General features: G+C 38.7%; 1 protein-coding gene across 1 annotated transcript in view; it reads right to left on the reverse strand.

The window, feature by feature from the left end:
- Positions 1-21703, reverse strand: part of GPC5 (glypican 5) — a 770794-nt gene that overhangs the window by 611561 nt on the left and 137530 nt on the right. The window contains exon 4 of the mRNA XM_068395229.1: positions 1497-1630. Coding sequence (XP_068251330.1) covers positions 1497-1630 — 134 coding nt within the window. The remainder of the gene's footprint in view (positions 1-1496; positions 1631-21703) is intronic.

Raw genomic sequence — 21703 nt, forward strand, 5'->3', positions numbered from 1 at the left:
TGCCGTAAAGTGTTTCCAGGATCTCAGGCAGGGGGAAATAATGGGAAAACAACATTGCTTTGTGCTGCCCACTGCCTCTGATGCCCCTTAAGGTTTTTTGGGCATTCTCCCTAAGGTCAGTCCAGACACCGCTTATTTTGAAACATGGAACAGTCCCGGATTAAGTGGGGTTTTAGAATATGGTTTCATGTTTGCAGAGTGCTAGCAATCAGAAAACATCAGGAACTTGTTTAGCTACACAACACAGAGCAAATGTGCCTGTATAATGTGTATTGCCTGATGAACTTCTGTGCTGGCTAAAGTAAACTTCTGTTTTGGATCTCTTTCCATTCCCACAATGTTCTCTAAAACCTGTGTTTGTTTTCTGTTTTTCTCCACTATTTGGAACATGAAGGACCTTGCACTAACGAGAATGGTCTCCCTTTGAAGCTCAGAGGCACTTTTTCTTCTCCAGACATCAGAAGTGAGCAATTATTCCCTCCAATTCTCTTGCTTCAGTTTCCTTCAGCACTGCGAAGTGAAATGGAAGGAAGACAAATCAAACCCCTCTGTATTTTAGCAAACATTGCGATAGAAATGAAATTTCTGATTTTAACTTTGTACTTTATTTGCATTGCAAAGGCCTTTAGTCTCCACTGTAATACTATCCTTACTCCTTACAGTGCTATTACTCCTTACAGTCATTAGACTTGATTAATTTGTCTAAAGATAGATTGGCCTTTGAGATGCCCTCTGCTATCTAGGATATCTGCAGAAGGCTGGAATATATGATACAACTTACAAGACACCTGTAGCCTTCTTAGCAGCAGCAGATCAGTCGGGATACCCAAAGGTATCCTCAAGTGGCACTGGATGCTTGTAGTTGTGTGGGCAGCTGAACTGAGTCCTCCTCTCCATAGACTGTAACGGCAGCTTAAACATCTAGCTCATACGCAGTTAGGCAAATGTAATGCTGAGCCAAGTATAAATAAAATCTCCAATTCAGCTGGACTTGCTTGAAAGAGGATTTCAAGATTTAGCCCTAAATGCTTAGTTGTCTAATTTTTCACAGTAGAAAGGTAGGTAAAAACAGTCATTCATTTTTTTCTGTCTGATCAATTTGTACAAATAGTCTTCTGATAGAAGTTGCAATCACTTCTTGACAGACTTAATAATGCCTGCTGATGTGCAAGTTAAACGTAATTTGAAAATTTACACATAAAGATAGAGCTAATGTTCATATTTTACTGATGTTATCCACTCTTTTATATACTTTAAACCACACCAAATGACATATGCTTATGGTCATATGTCCATTATTTCATAAAACAAAATCTAGTCATGAAATTACTCTTTCCAAAATGTAGCAGAGCAGACTGTGTTGCTGAAATGCTTCATTCTTTGCAGTCTTTATTTATTCTCTAGTAATGCATGCCATTGCATTTAACAATCTGTTCTGTTGTAAAATTAATGGCTTACTTTAGTCTTTCTTTCTGGCTGTAAAACTAATGTCTTACTTTCTTCTGTTGGCAAGGGTTTCTTCACCATCCCTTGAGAACATCTTCAAACCTTGATTATCTTTGTTCTGATCAAAGGAGCAACCTGGAGACTGCATAGGCTTCCTTACAGGAGGACCACATACCTTGTGCACCTAAAAGGAAAAAAAGCCAGAAGAAGAAGGAAAGAACACATGTAAACAAAAATTACTATGTATCTCTTAATTCAGTTTAAGTCCATTTTAATAAGAAAGTAAATTCTGTGGACTTTAAGCTAAGAAAAGTATCATTAATTATCATCCCTCTCAACACTATACCCATAATGAATGCATTAAACACATAATTAGTCATTTTATAGTAGAACCTCCCCCCCTCCAAATCACTCCTTTTGAAGGAATATCAGGTGTATAAGCAAGTCACCACACGTATTTTATTGATTGTGGCTTTTTTTCTTCCTGTAAGGAAAGTGTATTGTTATGCAGACAGTAACAGTAACCTTAGAGAACGTGATGTGTTGTGAACAGCAGCATATTTCCATTTTTTCTGTAATATACCCCAACCACATTTTTAATATGCATTGAACTTTGTGATTTCTTTCAGGGTTGATGAATTATTATGGCATGTTCAGCACAGTTACCCAGAGCATACAGTGAACAGATAGCATGGTTGAAACTTGCATTACAACTTTGCAAGATGTAAATTTAATGATCCAAGATGTATGTTTAATGATTCAGACCATAGATGTTGAAAATATCAAGGGGTTTTATAGGTCTGGCTTTCTGATCTAGACGTCAATAGACACAAATTCACATGAACTCCCATTTTCTTCTTTGTAAAATGTGTCACTTAGCATTTTGTACAACAGAGGATATCAATTCATGTTCATAGCTCATTATTCTTCCTAGTCACTGAATAAAAATAATTAGGGCCATACATATTTATTAAATGAGCAATACTTCATGCTGGGGATCACATCAGACAAGATATTAAGCGGACTGAACAGCACGTATTTTGTGTAAGCTAGCATGCATGCACTACTGAAAAACTAATACTGTATGCGATTTATGAAAACTTGGTTTCAATGGATAGTCAACTTTTTTAAAAGAAAAAGGGAGAGACGAGATCGCTGTTGGCTCTAAGACAGGGATCCAATTTTTTGAAGCAGAAACATATTCAAAATGCTACCATGAGAAAGAGGAAAGGGTACATATGATGTACGACAAGGATTATTGTTTCCCATTGCATTTTATATCCCCAAATGTAAGAACAGAGGAAGCAAATAAATCTCATTTTTCAAGTTACCATCACACACATTAAAAAGTGCAAGTCTTAGGGACCACCTTTCCAACTAAGAACTGTTGCAGTGTGAGTTAAGAAATACATTCAAAATTTAAAATAAAATGAACATATCTAATTTTGATTAGTTTCTTTGTTGTTATGCATGGTCTAAGTGGTGATAATGAAAGACTCGTTGAATGTACTTGCTTAGGCCAGTCAAAAGAAGAAAGAATCAGCATTATTACTACATATGAATAAGCATTCACTTTATGAATTTAAAGTGAGGGTAAAGTTGAAAGTGAATAGCTCTTTTTGGCTGCAATTTACACGTCTTAATTTAGGCACTCAAGTTATAGTTTGAATCCCTTTCAAATGAGGTGCATGAATTTACCTACAAAATAATTGTCACTGGACATGTGGCTAACATCCTTTAAGGGACTTAATGCGATACACTTTAAACATCCTCCCTCACACTTTTTCTGCTCTTTTCCCCATTAGCTCTTCTTCAGAGCACATTAACCCATGCTCTCCATTAGCTTAACTGGACTCCCACTTCCCCTCTTGTCAGTCTCTATGCTCTTTCTAGGCTTCATCCATCCTTGTGTGAGTCTGCTTCTTCAGTGCTGCATTTCACCAGCTCCACAGCAGTCTATCCCATCAGCCACTCTACACCAATATAATGCAGATCTACCAGAGACAAAAAAATGCTTTTGTCCTTTTTCTTGTCTCACTTTGTTCATATTGTCTTATGCTTACTGATGTGACACAGGGAGCATTATGCTTATGATTAGCTTTTATGACAAAGCAACTGATGGTCTGCGTTGCCTCACTTCCAGCTTGCTATACACTCTTCAACTTTTTGTCATATCAAGAATAAAAATAAGCGTTTAACAGACAGCGAGAGTCAGATCCAGATGTTTGGAAAGCAGGCTCTGTCTCATGATAGGCATGGGTTAGGAGTGTAGGTTGTTGTAGGCCTTAGGTGCCTTGCATATCTGAAAGAGGCATCTCAGCTCTCCAGGCACTCTCAGAGACTGACTGCAGGGTGGGAGCCTGTGAGCAGAGGAGAAACATGGTGGAGATGATTCACTGGCTATACAGACCGTAAGCAGATGAGTACCAGTCCTTTGGGTGAGGGGGAAAAAAAAAAGAAAGAAAAAAAGTCAATAAATTGGCTCCAGTTATAGTAAAATGAAAAAAACATATGCATTCAGCTCCACTAGGAAGCCAGCAGAATACACAGCTATCTGTATTTCTTGAACTTACAACAAAATCTCATTATATTTTACTCTAACGAAAATGAACAAATAAAGAAAATCAATAATTTTTACAGTCATAGTGGCTTGGAATGTGGATGATATTTGTTTTACATGTATTATACAGCTGCTTCAAAATACTGTCTAACGACCTTTCTCTCTGTTTATTCACTTTGAGTGAATGTCTCAAGAAATGCATTGTGCAATACCAGGAAATTTGCATTCATTGACACATTTAAAAATAAACCTTAGTTTCAAATATAAAATCTTTCTTAAAAAATTAAGCTTGGGTAAACTTCATATATATAAATACCACAAAAATCCAGTCATTATCTGAAATGTCTTGTTAAGAACTGATTTTTTTTTCTAAAAGCCATTTTTGGAAAATTCTGAAAACAGCATTAGTTAAATGATAAAAAGTGTTTGTACAGCACCACGTACACCTCTGCCATTCTGACAAAGAAGTGCATGACAGTAATCATACTGCTGAGAACTCTGTTCTGTTAATGACCGCAACAGTGCCCACAGCTGGGAGTTAGCTTACCAATCATCTTCAGCAAATTCACTTACTTCTTCAGATGCAGTTTCTGCAGGATGAGCTACTTCAGCATCTACAACGATGATGTCATCATCTCTGTTTTACCTTTCTCATATCTCTGATATTTAAACCCCTGGGACCACTGACTCACTGACTGGCTTTGTGTGGTGTTGGTTCTTCTTTCTGTGTTTGGTACATCTCACTTGTATCACTCACCCAGCTGAGCCCAATCTGTCTTTTATTTTGACTGTTCACTAGTGGCTGTCACTTTTATGTCATGTTTAAACCATTAACTGTATATGCATGCCAAATGCACTTTAGCCTCCCTCACTGGCCCGGTCTTCATTGTCACCTGGTTTCTTCAGTAAACTTGTGCACATGAAAAGGTCATATACTCTTATCATGCCTTGAGGTGCCTGTTCTGTCTGTTAGCCAAATAATTTAAAACCAAAATGTCAGTATCTCATTTCCCAGTACAGGGCTGATGATAGTCTAAAATACAGATAAATACACTTTCCGTTATAATGTCTGCTTTTTTTTTTTTAATGAATTCTTTAGATCTCCAGGAATGCCACTTAGCTGTATTTCCAGTGTTTTCTGAAGAACTACGACTATGTCTATTAGCTACACTTTTCTTAATTTTTAGTCTTTGGGCTGCAAAACTAACCTTCCAAGTTGAAATTTGTTCAGTGCTATTACCACCAGTCTTGAAAGACACAGACTGGAATCATAACTTTGAGAGAAGGGGAATGCCCTCAGTACACTAATGGTCTAACAAATGACCATTTTGCAGCAGTATCTGATCGAAGGTATTCTTACTGTCTTCCAGTTTCACTGGAAGGGTAATCCCACTGAATGTTTCCACAAACTGAGCATTTTTCTTAACTTCAAACACAAAATCCTAAAGAATGTATAAAATCATTCTTGAAGGGGACTGAAAATACCCTGAGAAAAGTGAGACTGAAAAATCACCAAAAATATTATTCAGGAAAGAATTTCACATCTCACTGAATTTCAGGAAGAATTAAAGACTGCTATAAAATTTTGAAACAGACAAGCCTCAACAACTTACTAGGGGTTTTTCTGTTGTGTTTTTTTTCTTTTGGTCAAATGTTCTTAAACACTGCACAATATTAGGGCATAAAAAAAAACTCAGAAAATTATAAAACTAATTTTCACAGTTCAGACAAATCTATTGTCATTATACTCAGCATGCTGTTATTATGCACAATTTGTATGCCACAGTATGATGACTGGGTTAATTAAAAGCTCTTGTAATAACCATGCAGTTAAATTGCAATTAGTGCCACACATGAACTTTATGGCAGTTTGATTTTGCTTGGTGCAATTCCGTAGAATGTCTACTTGTGGTTACTTACAGTTGGGAAAACTGGAGCATCATAAGCCTTTACATTTACACAGGACTGGACAATGATGTGAGCATCGTATTGGTAATGGCGGGATACTGTCCTCTTAAGTTCACATGCTCAATAGGAGAAATCAGTCACATTCTTTGGGTCTTTTTTTTTTCCGACTATAGAAATGGTTCTTTCTGACCTCAGCACTTCTACTGAAATAATTTTACATCAAATGACTGAAGCGAGATGAATGCACAGTCCTGTGGTGCACTTCAAACTAGAAATGCCAAGTCTCAGTGATTAGCTATGCCATAATCTTTAAACGCTGCCACTGTGCCAGAAATAAGTCTCAGGAATCCTGAGACTCTCTGCTCCACTTTAGGTCATAGGCCGTTGTGAAATACACTGAAAAGATGAGCATCTTCTAGTCTTGCAGACTAGAAGTGTGTCTGTAGTCTGTTTTGCTAGCTCTTACTGCTGTGTGTATAGTCACAAGGAAGAAAACACTTCTCTGGATGCAAAACCTCTTGGGCTTAGACTCAGCTCTAAGGGAACCAGAACCAGGAACCTGAAAATTGCCCTTTATGTTTAATTGTTTCATGCTTGTTTCGGTAAATTTAGCAAGGACTGTAAGTTTTTGATACATATATATCCAGGATTTCCTGTAAATGGAGTTATGGGTCAAGTATTCACTAGATTGATACAATCTCTCAGACCTGTAAACCATCAGTGTGGCCACAGTCCATGAAGGCATTTAAAACTGCTTGTATTTAATGCTTGTTTTAGTTAGTGATTAGTCTGGTGGCTTTCAGTTCTAGCTATCAGATGACAAATTTGCCACCATCCCTTACAATTAAATCCTCCCAAATGCTCATGAGCAAATGGACAGCTGAAGCCTAATAACTCTAAAATAAAGCTAATTTTATTTTATTTTCTAGGAATACATAAGTGAATACTTTCTTCGAGAAACAGATTCTTGATGAGTAACAAGCATTTCCAGCAACAGATTACTAACAAAACTACCCAAAATATTCATCCAGAACAGCAATGCATTCAATGTTTATGAAGTTTCCTTGAATCATATTTAATCCTTGCAAATGGATGTGTAATACTTTCAGGTAGATGGCTGTGTGTCAGACAGAGGAGAAAAAGAAAACCAATACAGCATACTCTTCTTTGTACCTCATTCTGCCAGCCAGCCGCTGTGAGCAGCACAGGAGAGGATGGCTTCTCTGTCACCAGGTAACACAGGGGTTTGGCACCTTCTGATCATCTAAGCAGGTGAAAATGAAGATTTCTCAAGGTAAGATTAGCTTCTCCTTTTAACTGGTAATACTCTCCAGCTGAGCTCCTGCTGCAGGAGCCAATATATCCACACACTTAGCGCTAGTTTAGCTGGCTTGTCTTCTTCTAGCTAAACCAGAAGAGGGAGCACCAGCATTTCAGTATTTCCAAGCACTGAAGCAGGCTTTTATCGTTTGCTGCTTAGAAGAGTTGCTTATTTAATATCAAACTTCTGTGGCAAAGAAAAATTTATTTTGATATGTCAGAGCGTGCACATGCACGTGGAAGATTAAACTATTCCCTACTGAGACAAAATTCAAGTTCTGGAAAACAGGGAGAGCAAGCATTTGGTACAACAGCCCGTTTTTCCTTCAGAACAGGAAAAAGATGTTAACGAGATTGTCTTAGGAAAGAGGTGTGGAGTGCCACTAGCGTTTACAACACAGGAAAATAATGCGGAAATTGTGTATTATTTTCTTTGTTTTCTTTGTAAATTTTGTGTTCTTTATCTGTGACTAGTTGTCTCCTTTTCTCCACTGTAGCCTCATCACTCTTGTCAATATGTCTTAGCCATCCAAGAACTTGAAGCAAGCTCTGCAGTTACAGCGGCAACTTATAATTATGTAAGTTTCATACACAGGTTTAACCATTTTACAGAATTTGCAAGAGAAGTCCAAGACAAGCTGAAAGGGGCAAACATTGTGAACAAGAGCCTAGAGAATTACCAAGTAAAGCTGATATTTAGAATGCTTGCATAAATTATTAAACACTCAATTTATAATCACCTGCGAGGCAAATCTTAAATGGACTTGCCAAATAATGATAATTTCAAAGCAATTTCATTCAAAACTGTAATTAAAAGCTCAGGTGATACATGAAAAGTACATTTATAATTTTTCAAGTGCAATAGACTTGAAAGTGGTTTCAAGATCAAGAAATAACCAATCCAATTCAAAGCAACCTTGTTAAATGTAATCGCCTGCCCCATGCCCGACCAGATGGTATTAAGCGAAGATAAATGCAAACTGCAGATATACAAAATGCAGACCCACCAGCAAGGCAGTGCTAGCCTCATCAGAAAAAAATGAGAGGATTACATGTTGCAAAAAAAAAGGAAAATCTTTGTCTGTGATATATAAATAAAAGTACAACTTGGAGATACCGAACTAATTATTCCACCCTGGCACCAGCACAGCGTCAGTGCCATTGCTGTACACCTTTCTGGGGAAATCTACAGTCAAGACGGAAGACCAAGGACCAAGGAAGAGACAAAAAAGCTAAGAGTTTGCAAACTATTTTTAATCAGAGATTTTTTTTCATACAGTTTTGGAAAAGACTGCTGTCCAAGCTGTGGGATCCTGGGAGCCACAGTCCACAACTTTCCTGCGACTGAGGCTCGTATTCTCCTACCACTCCATCTACCAAAACCAGTGCTCCAGCAACAGCTCTTGAGACTGTTCTCATATCTTGTCAGTTTTTAATTATCTCTGATTTCCTTTGTAATTTTGCATATTCTGATTGTAAAATAAAATCTAATAGCCCATTAAATATGAGCTACTTAATATACTTTTAATTTGTGTTTCCTGCTCTTTAATTACTAAAACCTTAAATGGTTTTAATCCTGCTGCTCCTTTCATGAGGGACTAAGACTCAGAAAGTCTGGCGGTAAAAATAGTTTCTCCTTCTGAATGGGGGTGGGAGGGAAGGAAATTATTTTTTTTTTAATGGCTTAATGTCAGGGGAAATCCTAATGTTGTCAGCCAAGTTACCCTGCAGCCAGAATACAGCACTGCCAGTTCAAACTCTTCAAAGGCAGTTCAACAAAACTGCTTCTTGTGAGAGGCTGCCAGCTCTCCCAGTCCAAGTCTGCTTCAGTGGATGCCAAGGTGTTTCATTTCTGTTCAGTGAAAACACTCTGTGGTTCTCCTGTTAAAAGCAATTATATAAAACCGGCAGTAGCCCTTTCCAAAGATCAGCTGTCTGTGTGTAGTTAAACTGACCTATCTATGCTCTCTAGTGGTTAAAATATACTTTTTTGCTCCTTACTTCTGTGCGCCCTGCAAGTACAGCTCTGATGTAGAGGGCTAACATTATGCCATCTTGTCTGATACAGGCAGAATTGTTCATTAAATCTAAGTCTAAGTTTATCCAGGGTCACCTGTGTAACCAAAAGAAATTCAGTAGGAATGTGACTGTCAATGAAAGCAGGAATGGGGTTCTATAACCTTTATCAGGCATGTTACTCACTTAAGACAAAAGATATATTACAACTTAAAATACATAAAGAATTTGTGGAAGCAAAACAAGTTGGCTGCGTCAGCGTATCTGCACAATGTGTTTACACTTTGTGTCAGGCTGCAACTTATGTTCCAAAACTGTGAAGAGGAGAGCAGTTTTGTAAGTAAGATCCGCAACAAAAGTATGTAGGTCAATAAAATAATGCACACTCACATTAACAGTCATAATGGATTATTTCATTTAGCATAAGACACTGTCAACAACACTCTAGATAATTGGAGGGTCACCTTTTCACAATAATAATCAAAAACCATCTGAAAAAAAAAGATGAGGGAAAACCCCCACTATCTAGTTAGTCACCATTTCGGAGAACCTAGGTGTTTCTTCCCCATTCCAAACTGCATCTTATGAGATTAGTGGTTTTACTTCCTGTATCTGTACATTAAGTCTTTCAGTGTCTCTTCACCCTCTTATCTGAATGTGGAAAAACCCATTTTCTTTGAAGATCTTTTGAGATGTACAAGACAGTCACTTATTTATACATGTTCATATCATTTCAGGGACCAAAATAGTCTGAAAAACTCATTTGCTTCAAAATCTCTGGATTTGCCCTCATAAAGTTTTTCCCTTCCAGCACAAAAGGTTGTAGTGATTTAAGGGCCAGCTGAGACACCAAAAGTCTGCTCAGCACAGTAGCTCTCTTTGTGAATGTTTATTCTGTTTCACAATAAAAAGGAAGAGCAGAGAAAAAAGAAAACACATATACAGCCCACAGAAAGGATTCTCAGTTGACTTCTTCCTTTACACTTGTTCGTGCCTCTTACTTGGCTTTGGGAAGGAGTGAAAAGCCTCCTTTCCTCTCTTTCTGACAAGACAAAGAACCAGACTGCAGCATTTTCAGCCTCTTGGAGCATCTTCCTTACCTTCAGGTCAGCTCCCCAGTGGACACATTCAGACAAGCCTGCCATGGTACCAAAGCAGAGTTAGCACGTCACCTAAAACCAGAACATGATGGCAGCCCAAACTGCTTATGCCACATTTGTCAGACCTCTGAGTCCCTATGCAGTCAATGGCAAGAGGAAGGACATTTTGGATCTGTGCATTTTGCCCAGATTTTGCTTAACCTTCTGTTAAAAAAGAAAAAAAGGGAGGTATATTAAAGATCCTATGTTTTCCTGACAAAACAGATCTCAATCTTAAGAAGGTAATGCAGAAAACTCAACGATTTAAGAAAAGATTAAAGTAATTTCAAATTGTGAAGTGGATTTTCTAAACACATTAAATAGGAATGCATAATGCATGCCATGATATGTTCCTACATTATTTACTTGGCAGTCTATATTGAACATACCTTATGCAAACCTGCACTACTGAGCACTGTTTGCCAAAGCCACATGTCTGTGCGTTGTTAAGTGTCATGAGTTGACTTTGGCTGGCTGCCAGACCCCCACCCAGCCGCTCTCTCACTCCCCCTCCTCAACAGGACAGGGGGAGAAAATAAGATGATAGAGCTCGTGGGTCGAGATGAAGACAGGGAGATCACTCACCAATTCTTGTCATGGGCAAAACAGCCTCAACTTGGGTAAGATTAATTTAATTTATTGCCAATTAAAAATAGAGTAGGATGGTGAGAAACAAAGATAAAACTAAAAACACCTTCCCTCTAGCCCCTCCCCCTGCTTCATCCCAGGCTGAACTTCACTACTTCATTCCCAACTCCTCTCAGCCCCGCAAGTGCTGCAGGGGGGATGGGGATTGGGGGCTGTGGCCAGTCGATAACACTTCATCTCTGCCACTCCTTCATCTTCACACTTTTCCCCCGCTCCACCAGGGGGTTCTCCATGGGCTGCAGTGTGGGTATCTGCTCCACCACGGGGTTCTCCACGGGCTGCAGTGTGGGTATCTGCTCCACCATGGTCTACTGCATAGGCTGCAAGGGGAATCTCTGCTCCGGCGCCTGGAGCTTCTCCTCCTCCTTCTCTGGCCTTGGTGTCTGCGGGGCTGTTTCCCTCACTTTTTTTCCTCACTCCCCACTGCCACGCATAATTTTTGAGCTTTCTTAAACATATTTTTCCCCGAAGCACCACCATCGTGGCTGAGGGGGCTCAGCCGTGCTCTGCAGTGGGTCCATCAGAGCTGTCTGGAACCGGCTGTGTCTGGCATGGGGCAGCCCCAGTCTCTCTTCACAGGGACTCCTGCAGCCCCTGCTGTCAGCACCTGGGCACCTGTGCCCCGTGCAACAAATAACTCCGCTGTGGGAGTTGCAGGGGAGGAACCTGGGCAATTTGGCAAATGAATTGAAAAAAAAGCACTTCTCAGAAAAGTGTGAGACAGGAACTTGACACTGGATTCGAACCTCTCCTCCCCAAAGGTGAGAAATATGTCCTCTCTCATGTCCATAAATGGAAGGAAAACTGGACAATAGAAGAGGAACTGGAAATGATGTATCCTGAAACAGGTACCAAAAGCTGTCCTGCTACATAGTCACACACTGAGAAGCTAAGGAATGTAACAATTGACTTTATTTAGACAGACATGGTTTCATGGCTTCATGTTCTGCTATTATATTTAAGGAGTTCTTGACAGAAATGAGTGCTTCCAGTGTCTGCCACACAGCTGCCAGTGTATCATAAACCTTAAAATAAAGACACTAACAGAATATTAGTAAGTATATGTCCAGCAATGTGTATCAATTTTATTTTTTCTTTCCAATTTGCACTTGAGAAGCAGTGCCCTGCTAAATGAAAGGAGCAGATCATATACCAACACACATTTTTCCAAAATGTGTGCCTAACTACTGATGTATTATTGCCTCTGTTAATATTCTATGCATGATTTGATGCCTTTTTTTTTTACACATTAAAAGCAAGTAGACCAATTGCACTGGAAAAGGACACTGATTTTGAGCAGAATTCTGCAGCACAGAGCTTACAACAGGGATTCAAACATATATGAGACGCTCTGGGATGTGCTTAACACTATTGTTACATTAAATATTGTAGCAGTGATTTTGTTTTATTTGGAAAACATCGATTTTAGTTACAAAATCTGTAAAACAGCATGGGCATTTATAGTGGCAGTATATAGTGTGTGGTATAGAGGACAAGACTACAGAAATAAGGGTGATGATGTTTCAGACCTTGGTAAGTGCAAGCTACTGAAATATATAGCAAGGATGGATCAAACCAGAAAAGATGTGAAGAGCTGTCAAACCACTAGGTATGTTTAGGTAGGAAGAAAGCCTACAACTTTTCTTTGGTTACAAACAAGCCACAAACACTTGATTTGTTGATTTTTGCTTTGTTTTCAAAGTTCTCCATTCTCTTTTCTGATGAACGAAGCCCAGTTTAGCCTCAGAAGAAAATCTTTTGATAGCAGCAAGGAGCTCTGCCATTTTGAAACAATGGGGAAGTGAAATATAACACTAGAGGAATCTGAATTAGATGGAGGCCATGACTGCAGTACACTTACTCCATGCTACATGAAAAAAAAAAACTACTGATGTATAAAAATATGCCAAACTTTATTATATAAGCACTACAGTTTTTCACAGCTACAGTTGGATGCATATCTGTGAATGGAGAGAAATGGAAGGTGGTGGTGTTCAACTGTGTGTTAGGTTAGATATCAAACCTTCCTTTAGAACACGATGATATTAGAATACAGACATGTATAAGACAACGACTTTAAATCCAATTACTGTTCAGCAGTTTCCACAAATTGGTTTATATCGATCTTGTGAAGTAATTTAAATTCATCAATTTATCAAGTAATTTAAATTCAGCAAAGTAATGATGTCAGAGACATATGCCAAAAGCTTCAGGCAGAACTCCACAATTTTATTCCAAAGTCTCCTTTGATGAAAATTACATATTTAATTTTTTACTTTTTTAAAAAAAGTATGAAAGAAATATATGGCATGTTGCTCACTTGGGTTTTGTTTTTTACAAATTGTTAATGGGAATATACACTTGCTGAAAGTTAAAGAAGTACAAGGCTGAGTCCAGTTAGATAGTCTGGTGAAAGGAACAATATAATTAATTTTTCCCACAACATCAAATTTAGGTTGTATCTGTGCAATATCTAAACAAGGCTCATTTTTCTTCCACAGTTTATCATCAATACCTCCACTTCTCTTGAGAACAAAAGTACCTATTGTTGATATACAGCTTTGCGACCAACTCCTTTGAGAACCTCTGGGCTATCACTCTGTTGGCCGCAATTTTTATCATCCTGTCCTGAGGAATTTCATCCAGGCTTCGAGATTGTATAAGGAGCAATTAATTCACTTTTGCTTTGACCAAAGATCTGTGAAACGGACAATGTGTATTGTCTTGTGCGGACTCACTTTTAACAGCATATCCTGGTAGTGAATACCTTGCACAGCAATGTTCATCAGCCATGAGATGAAGACAGTGCCCACATCCTGCCCTAGAAGAATAACACCATAAACATGATAGGTTCCTGCCTTGTCCATGGTGTCCATATGTGGGTCCTATCCCACCACAGCTACTGACCCAAAGATGGCTGGCTCCTCAATAAGAATATTCCCCTGATGAACCCACCTTTTTAAGTCATATCACAGAATCACAGAATTGTTTAGGTTGGGAGGGACTTCTTGAGGTCATATAGTTCAACATCCGTATTCAAGCAGGGTCAGCTACAGTTGGTTGTCCAGGTTCACGTCTGGTTGGGTTTTGAGTATTTCCAAGGATGGAAACTCCACAACCTCTCTGGGCAACCTGCTCCATGGAATTTCATGTTTTTTAATTTCTGCCCTTTGCCTCTTGTCCTGTCAGTGGGCATCACTGAAAAGACCCCAGCTCCTTCCTCTTCATTGGCTTATATCAGGTTTTTATACACATTGATGAGATTCCTCCTGAGCCTTTTCTTCTCCTGGATGAACAGTCCCAGCATTCTCAGCATCTCCTTATACAAAAGATGCTCCAGTCCCACAGTAGACTTTGTGGCTGGACTCACTTCAGCCAAGTCCATATCTTTCTCATACTGGGGAGCCCAGAACTGGATACAGCACTCCAGATGTAGCCTCACCAGTGCTGAGCAGAATGAAAGGATCACGTCCCTCAAACTGCTGGTAACACTCTGCCTAATGCAGCCTAGGAGGCTGTTGGCCACCTTTGCTGTGCAGGTGCTTTTCTCATGTTCAACTTGGTGCCCACCATGACCCTCAAGTCCTTTCTTGCAAAGCTGTTTTCCAGTCAGTCACCCCCCAGTATGTACTGGTGTATGGAGTTATTCCTCGCCAGGTTCAGGATTTTTCATTTCCCTTTGTTGAACTTCATGAGATTCCCCTCAGGCCAGTTCTTCAGCCTGCCAAGGTCCCTCTGAATGGCACAACCATTTGGTGTATCAGCTACTCCTTGTAATTTTGTATTGTCTGCAAACTTGCTGAGGGTGCACTCTGTCCCATCACCCAGGCCATTAATGAAGACAATAAACAGTATTTGCCCCAGTATCAACGCCTGGGGTACAGCCCTAGTGACTTGCCTCCAACTGTACTTTGTGCCACTGATCACAATCCTCTGGGCCCAGTCACTCATCCAGTTTTCAGTCCTCCTCACTGTGCACTTTTTCTGTTTATATTTAAGGATGTTGTAGGAGACAGTCTCAAAGGCTTTAGTAAAGTCAAGGTAAACATCATCCATTGCTCTACCCATATCCCATCAAGTTGGCTGCCCTATCAAGGATATCAAGTTGGTTAAGCATGGTTTCCCCTTTGTAAATCCATGCTGATTACTCCCAATCACTTTCTTGTCCATGTGTTTGGAATGGTTACCAGGATTATTTGCTCCATCACCTTTCCAGGGATGGAGGTGAGGCTGGCTGACCTGTAGTATCCTGGATCCTCCTTCTTACTCTTTTTGAAGATAGGGGTGACATTCGCTTTCTTCCAGTCTTCAGGAACCTCTCCCAGTTGCCAAGACCATTCAAAGATAATTGAGAGTGGCCTCATAATGGTATCAGCCAGCTGCCTCAGCACTTGTGGGTGCTACTTGTCAGGCCCCATGAACTTATGTATGTCCAGTTTGTTTAAGTCCTCTAAGGTTAGTGCCCTAACCTTGCTCTCCTCCACTGAGTGTAAGTCTTCATTGCTCCAGACCTTCCTCCCGGTCTCCAGGTCCTTGAATTTCTGAAGGCCAGTCTTACTAGTGCAGAAGGCATTGAATACCTCAGCCTTTTCTGTGTCCTGTGTCACCAGTTCCTCTGCCTCAGTCAGCAGTAGGCACACGTTTTCCTTTGTCTTACTTTTGCTGTTTATGTACTTGTATATTTTCTTTTCTTCCTTTCCCATAACTTGCCAGATTCAATTCCAGGTCAGCCTTGGCTTTTCTAACCCTATCCTTTCAATACTGGACACCAGCTCTATACTTCTCCTGGGTCATCTGCCTCTGCTTCCACCTCTGTCCATCCTGGGGCCATCCTGAGGCACAAAACTCGGTGTCCAGCACTGACAGTGCTTCTCTTTTCTGCCCAAGCCAAGTGCACCTGGAGCTTTGTGTTACACAGGGCTCTCTTATGAAGGGAGAGCGATTGATCCTCCAAGGTAATCGTAGCAATCATGATAAAGGAGCAGGAGTATGTGTAGAAGCACAAAAGAGAGGGAAGTCTGGGATATGAATATGTAAGTTGTCCCTGCTCTCAAGCTGCTTTTCTTTTGCTGCAGCATTGGAGCACTCCCTCAGAATGATGCTGTCTGCGTGTCTTTGCATTGTGCAAATGCTGGAAAAAGTTGTCTACACAGCAGTAGATGAATCACAGACAAATGCAGTCAGCTATTTGGAAGATCCAGCTAGATATTTGTCTAAACTAAACCTGTTTCCAATCAGATAAAGTATACCTAGAATGTTTGCAATAGAGAAATTTACTGTGCAGCTTAAATATAAACAATATGGATAATAAACCAAAGCAGTCATAAATTATACAATGCTGTGTAATCTGCTTAATTTGTAAAATGATAAGTGATTAGGTTATTCTATAACAGTTGCCAGTTTTACTCTGGTGTATACAGTAAATTAGATGGTGAAACTATGTTTTCACATAATTAATTCTTCTTATGTGTAGAGCTTTTGTTTCTTTTTAACCAGGGTTTTGTTTTTCAGTCTATGACATTTCATAAAAGCATTTAGAATATAATAGACTAGCCTAGCCTAGCCTAGCCTAGCCTAGACTAGAATAGACTTGACTAGACTATGTCAGTTGGAAGGGACCTACAATGATCATCTAGTGCAACTGCCTGACCACTTCAGGGCTGAACAAAAATTAAAGCATATTATGAAGGCATTGTCCAAATACCTCTTAAACACTGACAGGCTTGGGGCATTGCCCACCTCTCTAGGAAGCTGTTCCAGTGTTAGACCACCCTCTTGGTAAAGAAATGCTTTCTAATGTCCAGTCTATACCTGCCCATTTGTAAAATATTGTCTTAATTTTTATTAAAAAAATATCAAAAACTTGAATGCATCACTTCCCAGTGGTATATTTCTTATTTCATTTTAGGTTAAAGTCATGAGAAAATTAAGGTGGCAAGAGTAAAAACCATTCGATGATTCTATGATTCTGCAATACAAGAAAGATCTTGCTTTTTTCCTAGTATTAATGACAGATTTAAAAAAGAGCAAAACAAAAGCCTCTTTTAATACACTATAATTATGCATATTTTTAGAAGACACGTAACTTAGATCTTCTTTCAGGATTAGGCTAAGATCATTGAAAGGACTTGAGAACTTCCAGAAGTCTGACATTTTTATTATCTCCAGTTTGGAAAACTGATCCGGTGGAAGTCCACATCGCTTAGAACACAGTGAACCCCCCATTCCAAATTTTTGTAGGCGTATATTACATACAAAAATACATACAAGAATTTTACCAAACCTATAGCACAAATTCCTCACTTCCAAAATTTGGAAATGCAAGAATTGTCTGTGTGATTTATTTTTTTCTGTTCTGTTTCTGATTCCCACATCTTTATACGCATATATAGCTTTTAATATCATGGTCACATACTTCATTTTCCTCCAGATCCCCAAATCATCAGTGCCCAGAATGCACAATGAACAACTAATCGATATTCCCTTTCATCTCTTTTATTCAATATTAATCCCAAACACCATTCATCTTTTGGGATTCAAGCACAATAGTTTAATGTGAAGTTTGGAGGAAAGATTTAATTATAAAGCCTTGTGACTTTTCTCTTTCTCTTCTCTCCTGTTCCTTTCCCCGTTTCCTTCAGCACTTGCCTCAGACCCATTCCACCTCCTCTCAGGTCCTCTGTTCCACTCCGATGGACCTCTCAGCTGCTGCGTTACCCAACGCGTGACAGCACAAGTCTTCACACACCGAAACAAAAACATGGCTGAGAGAGACTCTCTCTTACAGACAGCTCCCTAAATCAGCTTCACTTTCAGCTGCCGAAGCAGTGTGCACACAGGGAAAGGGGTGCAAACACCCAGCTGAGGACAGTGCCAGAGCAGGACTTGGGCAGTGCGGAGTAAGACTGGCTTAAGCTGCCATTGAACCACCCTGTGAGTGACACAGGAACTTGCTCTTCCATGGCTTGGGGCTGTGCCACTAACCCATGCATAAAGGGAACAGAAACATGCTCTTATTCTGGGGATAGTAGGCTCCATCCACACCAAAACTTTGCAAATCTTGCGAAAATCTCTCTTTGTCATTCTGTCTTAATATTGACATTCAGTGGCTAGCATAACAGAATGGAGGTAACATGAAACAACTTATTACAACAAGTTTCCATAGTTTTTTAGTTTGTTTTTTCCTTAAATAAGGTTTAAATGTGTTACAAAGTTGTGCATTCATTAGTCTGCACAGTTGCCCTCAATGGGGATTTCCCTGGCTATATGCAAGTTCAGAGACTGGCACGTGGCAAATTCAGGCTGAGCATAAAGAGAAGCACAGGATGAATCTACAGGGTCCTTTGTAGCAATAAGCATTTTTTCCTGTTATCCAATGCTTAACCACTACATAATATATCTTTTTCAGATTATCTTAATAATGAATACTGTTCTTGTTTTGTATGATGCAGCTCTGTTTAACCTTTATTACATTATATTTGCATGAGCATATCCACAGAAGTCTGAAAAAAAATTTCTGTTCCAACTCCTGCCAGCTAAAAAGCCTAGGGACCACTATGCACTGAGCATAAACAGTACATAAATGGACATATACAGACTTCAGGAACACAGAACAGAACTGTCATTAAATATATGTCAATATATGTAAACATATATATATATGTGACTAGTCGCACAACCCACACATCGCCACTAGATTCTGCAGAATGGCATAGAATAATGTCCAGGTATAGAGATGATGAACAGGTGCTGCACTTATTTGTCAGTCAGCAGAGCTGTGGGAGGCAGGAATTAAAGGCGTGAATTCGAAACATGAAGAACAAAGGGAAAGAGAAATTCCAGCTGGAGACAGCGTGGCACTGCTCTGCTGACCCAAGCAGAAAAGCGGACAAGTTGTAAATTACTGGAAAAAAGTTTTGTAAAAGGAAGCCGTGTTATACAGGCATTAGTGGTCTTAGAGCTTAAAGTATGAATATACATTAGATTTAAATATCGATACCCATGTAACATGTTAGGAAAAAATCCTTTTACATACAGTTATTTATAGAAACATACACGATTAGATAAAGAGCTGTACAAATACATGTATCACTAAGCAGGATACTCTGTTGGTTCTCATCTTAATATCTGCATATGTATACATCACACTTCCAAATATTTAAAGATTTTTTTTCTCTGTCTGCTTCTTTAAAACTCATAAAAGTACTTACTGTGATGAAATTCACTTTTAAAACTGCAGAGACTGCTGGGTGCCTAAGTGAGCTATTATTTGCTGGCTCATAATCATCTTTTCTGTGTCTGTTTGAAACACTGATGCATTAATTGCTTATCAAAATTTGAAACATTTCATGAGTCACTCTGAAGATAAAATAAATAAATATTAATAAGCCAATTTCAACAGAATTCATCTCCTCTGCTTTTTAAAGCTGAAAGACTGTATTTATTACATGTCAGAATTAGGTCTTGATACCTAACGTACGGGAAATATGAAATTTACTCAAGCCATACTCAGCAAATCAGAACTGACTGACTAGATCACCATGTTTCAAGGGATCAATGCATCATAGTCTTATTTGACCAAATTATATATAGAGAAGGAACTGGTCAATTATAAGATAGAGATTAAGTGAAAGATATGTCTAAATGCATAAGTCTGATGCAGATTGAGTGAAAAATTGAATATTTAGTTTTTGAAGTTTGGAAGTGTTTCTATATGAGAAGATCTTAACACAACAGAAATAAACACTTGATCTTCAAACAAACATATTGGCACAAAATAACATTAAAAGAGAAATGTAAGTATTCCTTACATCGTATGAGGGAAGGGGAGAAGGAAGGCATAGAGTTTTCAGGAATATAAAAATAAAGCATTTTATTTTGGATCAACCTGAAATTTTCCTTAAGCCGAAAGACTGGGTGGAGGGCTCTTCATCTGTTTAATTATTTACTAAAATTGAGTGAAATATACTATTTTGCAGAGTAAAAACTTTCATTTTGAAAACATGAGTGTGCTGAGAAACTTTTAAGTCTGGGCCAATGCTGGTTCGCTGTTGAACATCCAAGTCTAAAACTTTTCAAACTAAATGACCCAGAAAGAAAGAGGAAACAGAAGTCCTTCCCTTGAGCCTTTATTTTCTTATTCTAGCTTGTTCCTGAAAATTGTAGGCAAAAAAGATTCCCCTAAAATCTGAGGAGGAACAGACAAAATCCCTAAAAGGCAATTGTAAGTCCGAAACATATAGCAATTAGACAGACATCAGCGAGTCACTTTTGAGCCAAACTGTTAGTGAAAAACATTTAAAAAAAAAAATCACAGTTTCTTTTAAGGAAGTTCAGCAGCAGGAGATTCTGGCTGGTATAAAGCAGATAAAATGGGAAATTCACAGAAACGGGCGATTTCCCTGTTACTCACTGACTACAAGCAGGATGAAGAACCCATTTTAATAGACTGTGGGTCTTAGTAAGAACTGATGAATCCTCTATTTATTATATTAGGTCAAGTTGTTTATTGTCAGAGGTTGTATCAGCTGCTTAGCAGAAGATGCTACTTCAACTTCATCTAGAAGTATTACTGCATCTCAGCTGATGCCACACCACAGTGACATCCAGGCACAAACAGACCTATGTGCCCTGTAAAACTAAAGGCATCTCCCCAATCAAGATATTCGACTCACACAGAATATGTCACTGTCAGTGAAGTCTGCGTGGAAGAATATGAGAAAAATATAATTACAAAACATATCGTGGATTAAATATAACATAGGAAGAATTAAAATTTTGCTACTTAGATCACCTTCATAAACTTGCAGATATACTAACTTTATTTCTAATGTGTATCTAAATAATGTGTATATTCCTTAACGGTATTTTAAAATTCTTCACAGCTAATGTAGCTCTCACATAATTTGCTTTTCCTCTTAAGTATATGTAAGGAGGGATTTAGTCCATGTTACAAATGAACTGTGCCACTTTCTCTGAAACCTACAAAATCATGCAAATAATACATGAAAAGTCATAGGTTCTTTAAGACAGGCCACTGGAATCTAGAAGGATTGTAAATTTATCTTTATGTGCATATACGATAACAACGAAGCAATTAAACAATTACTTATGTTCATGAAGAACATTTTTTATGCTGTTAAAAATTATTCCCAGTATGTCGTATAACAAGTTTCCAATCTGCAAATATTACTGCTGAGATTTAACATTCTTATTTACACAAATGTCAGATTATTATTCTATTCTGGTTGTATAGAATATTTGTGGCATTAGTTTTTCACCAGATAATTTACTTTCCTCTGGTTAATATTTTAAGCTTCCAAACTTAATGACACATTCCATTGTTCACCCTTGTTCAGCAGAACTTAACAGATGCAGTTGTAAAGTTAAACACAAAGCTATTCAGTGCATCTACTGAAAATGGTAACTTCTAAATAAAAAGGGTGAAGGAATAGAAGTTTCCACTTAATTGTGCAAAAATATTTTCACTCAGTAAAATTTTGAAAAAAGCTGTGGCTTCATGGGAAACGGGAAGATAAATTCCACACAAGAATTCTTTTCAGTTTGAAAAGCCTTTACTGTAAACGCTGCCAAAATGTTAACTCTCCACTTGATGTTAAACTTGTGAATATAATACGGGAAATTAGCAGGTCATGTGCATGATTAA

Source organism: Nyctibius grandis, chromosome 2 (genome assembly GCF_013368605.1).
Source record: "Nyctibius grandis isolate bNycGra1 chromosome 2, bNycGra1.pri, whole genome shotgun sequence".
In the NCBI taxonomy this organism is placed as follows: Eukaryota; Metazoa; Chordata; class Aves; order Nyctibiiformes; family Nyctibiidae; genus Nyctibius; species Nyctibius grandis.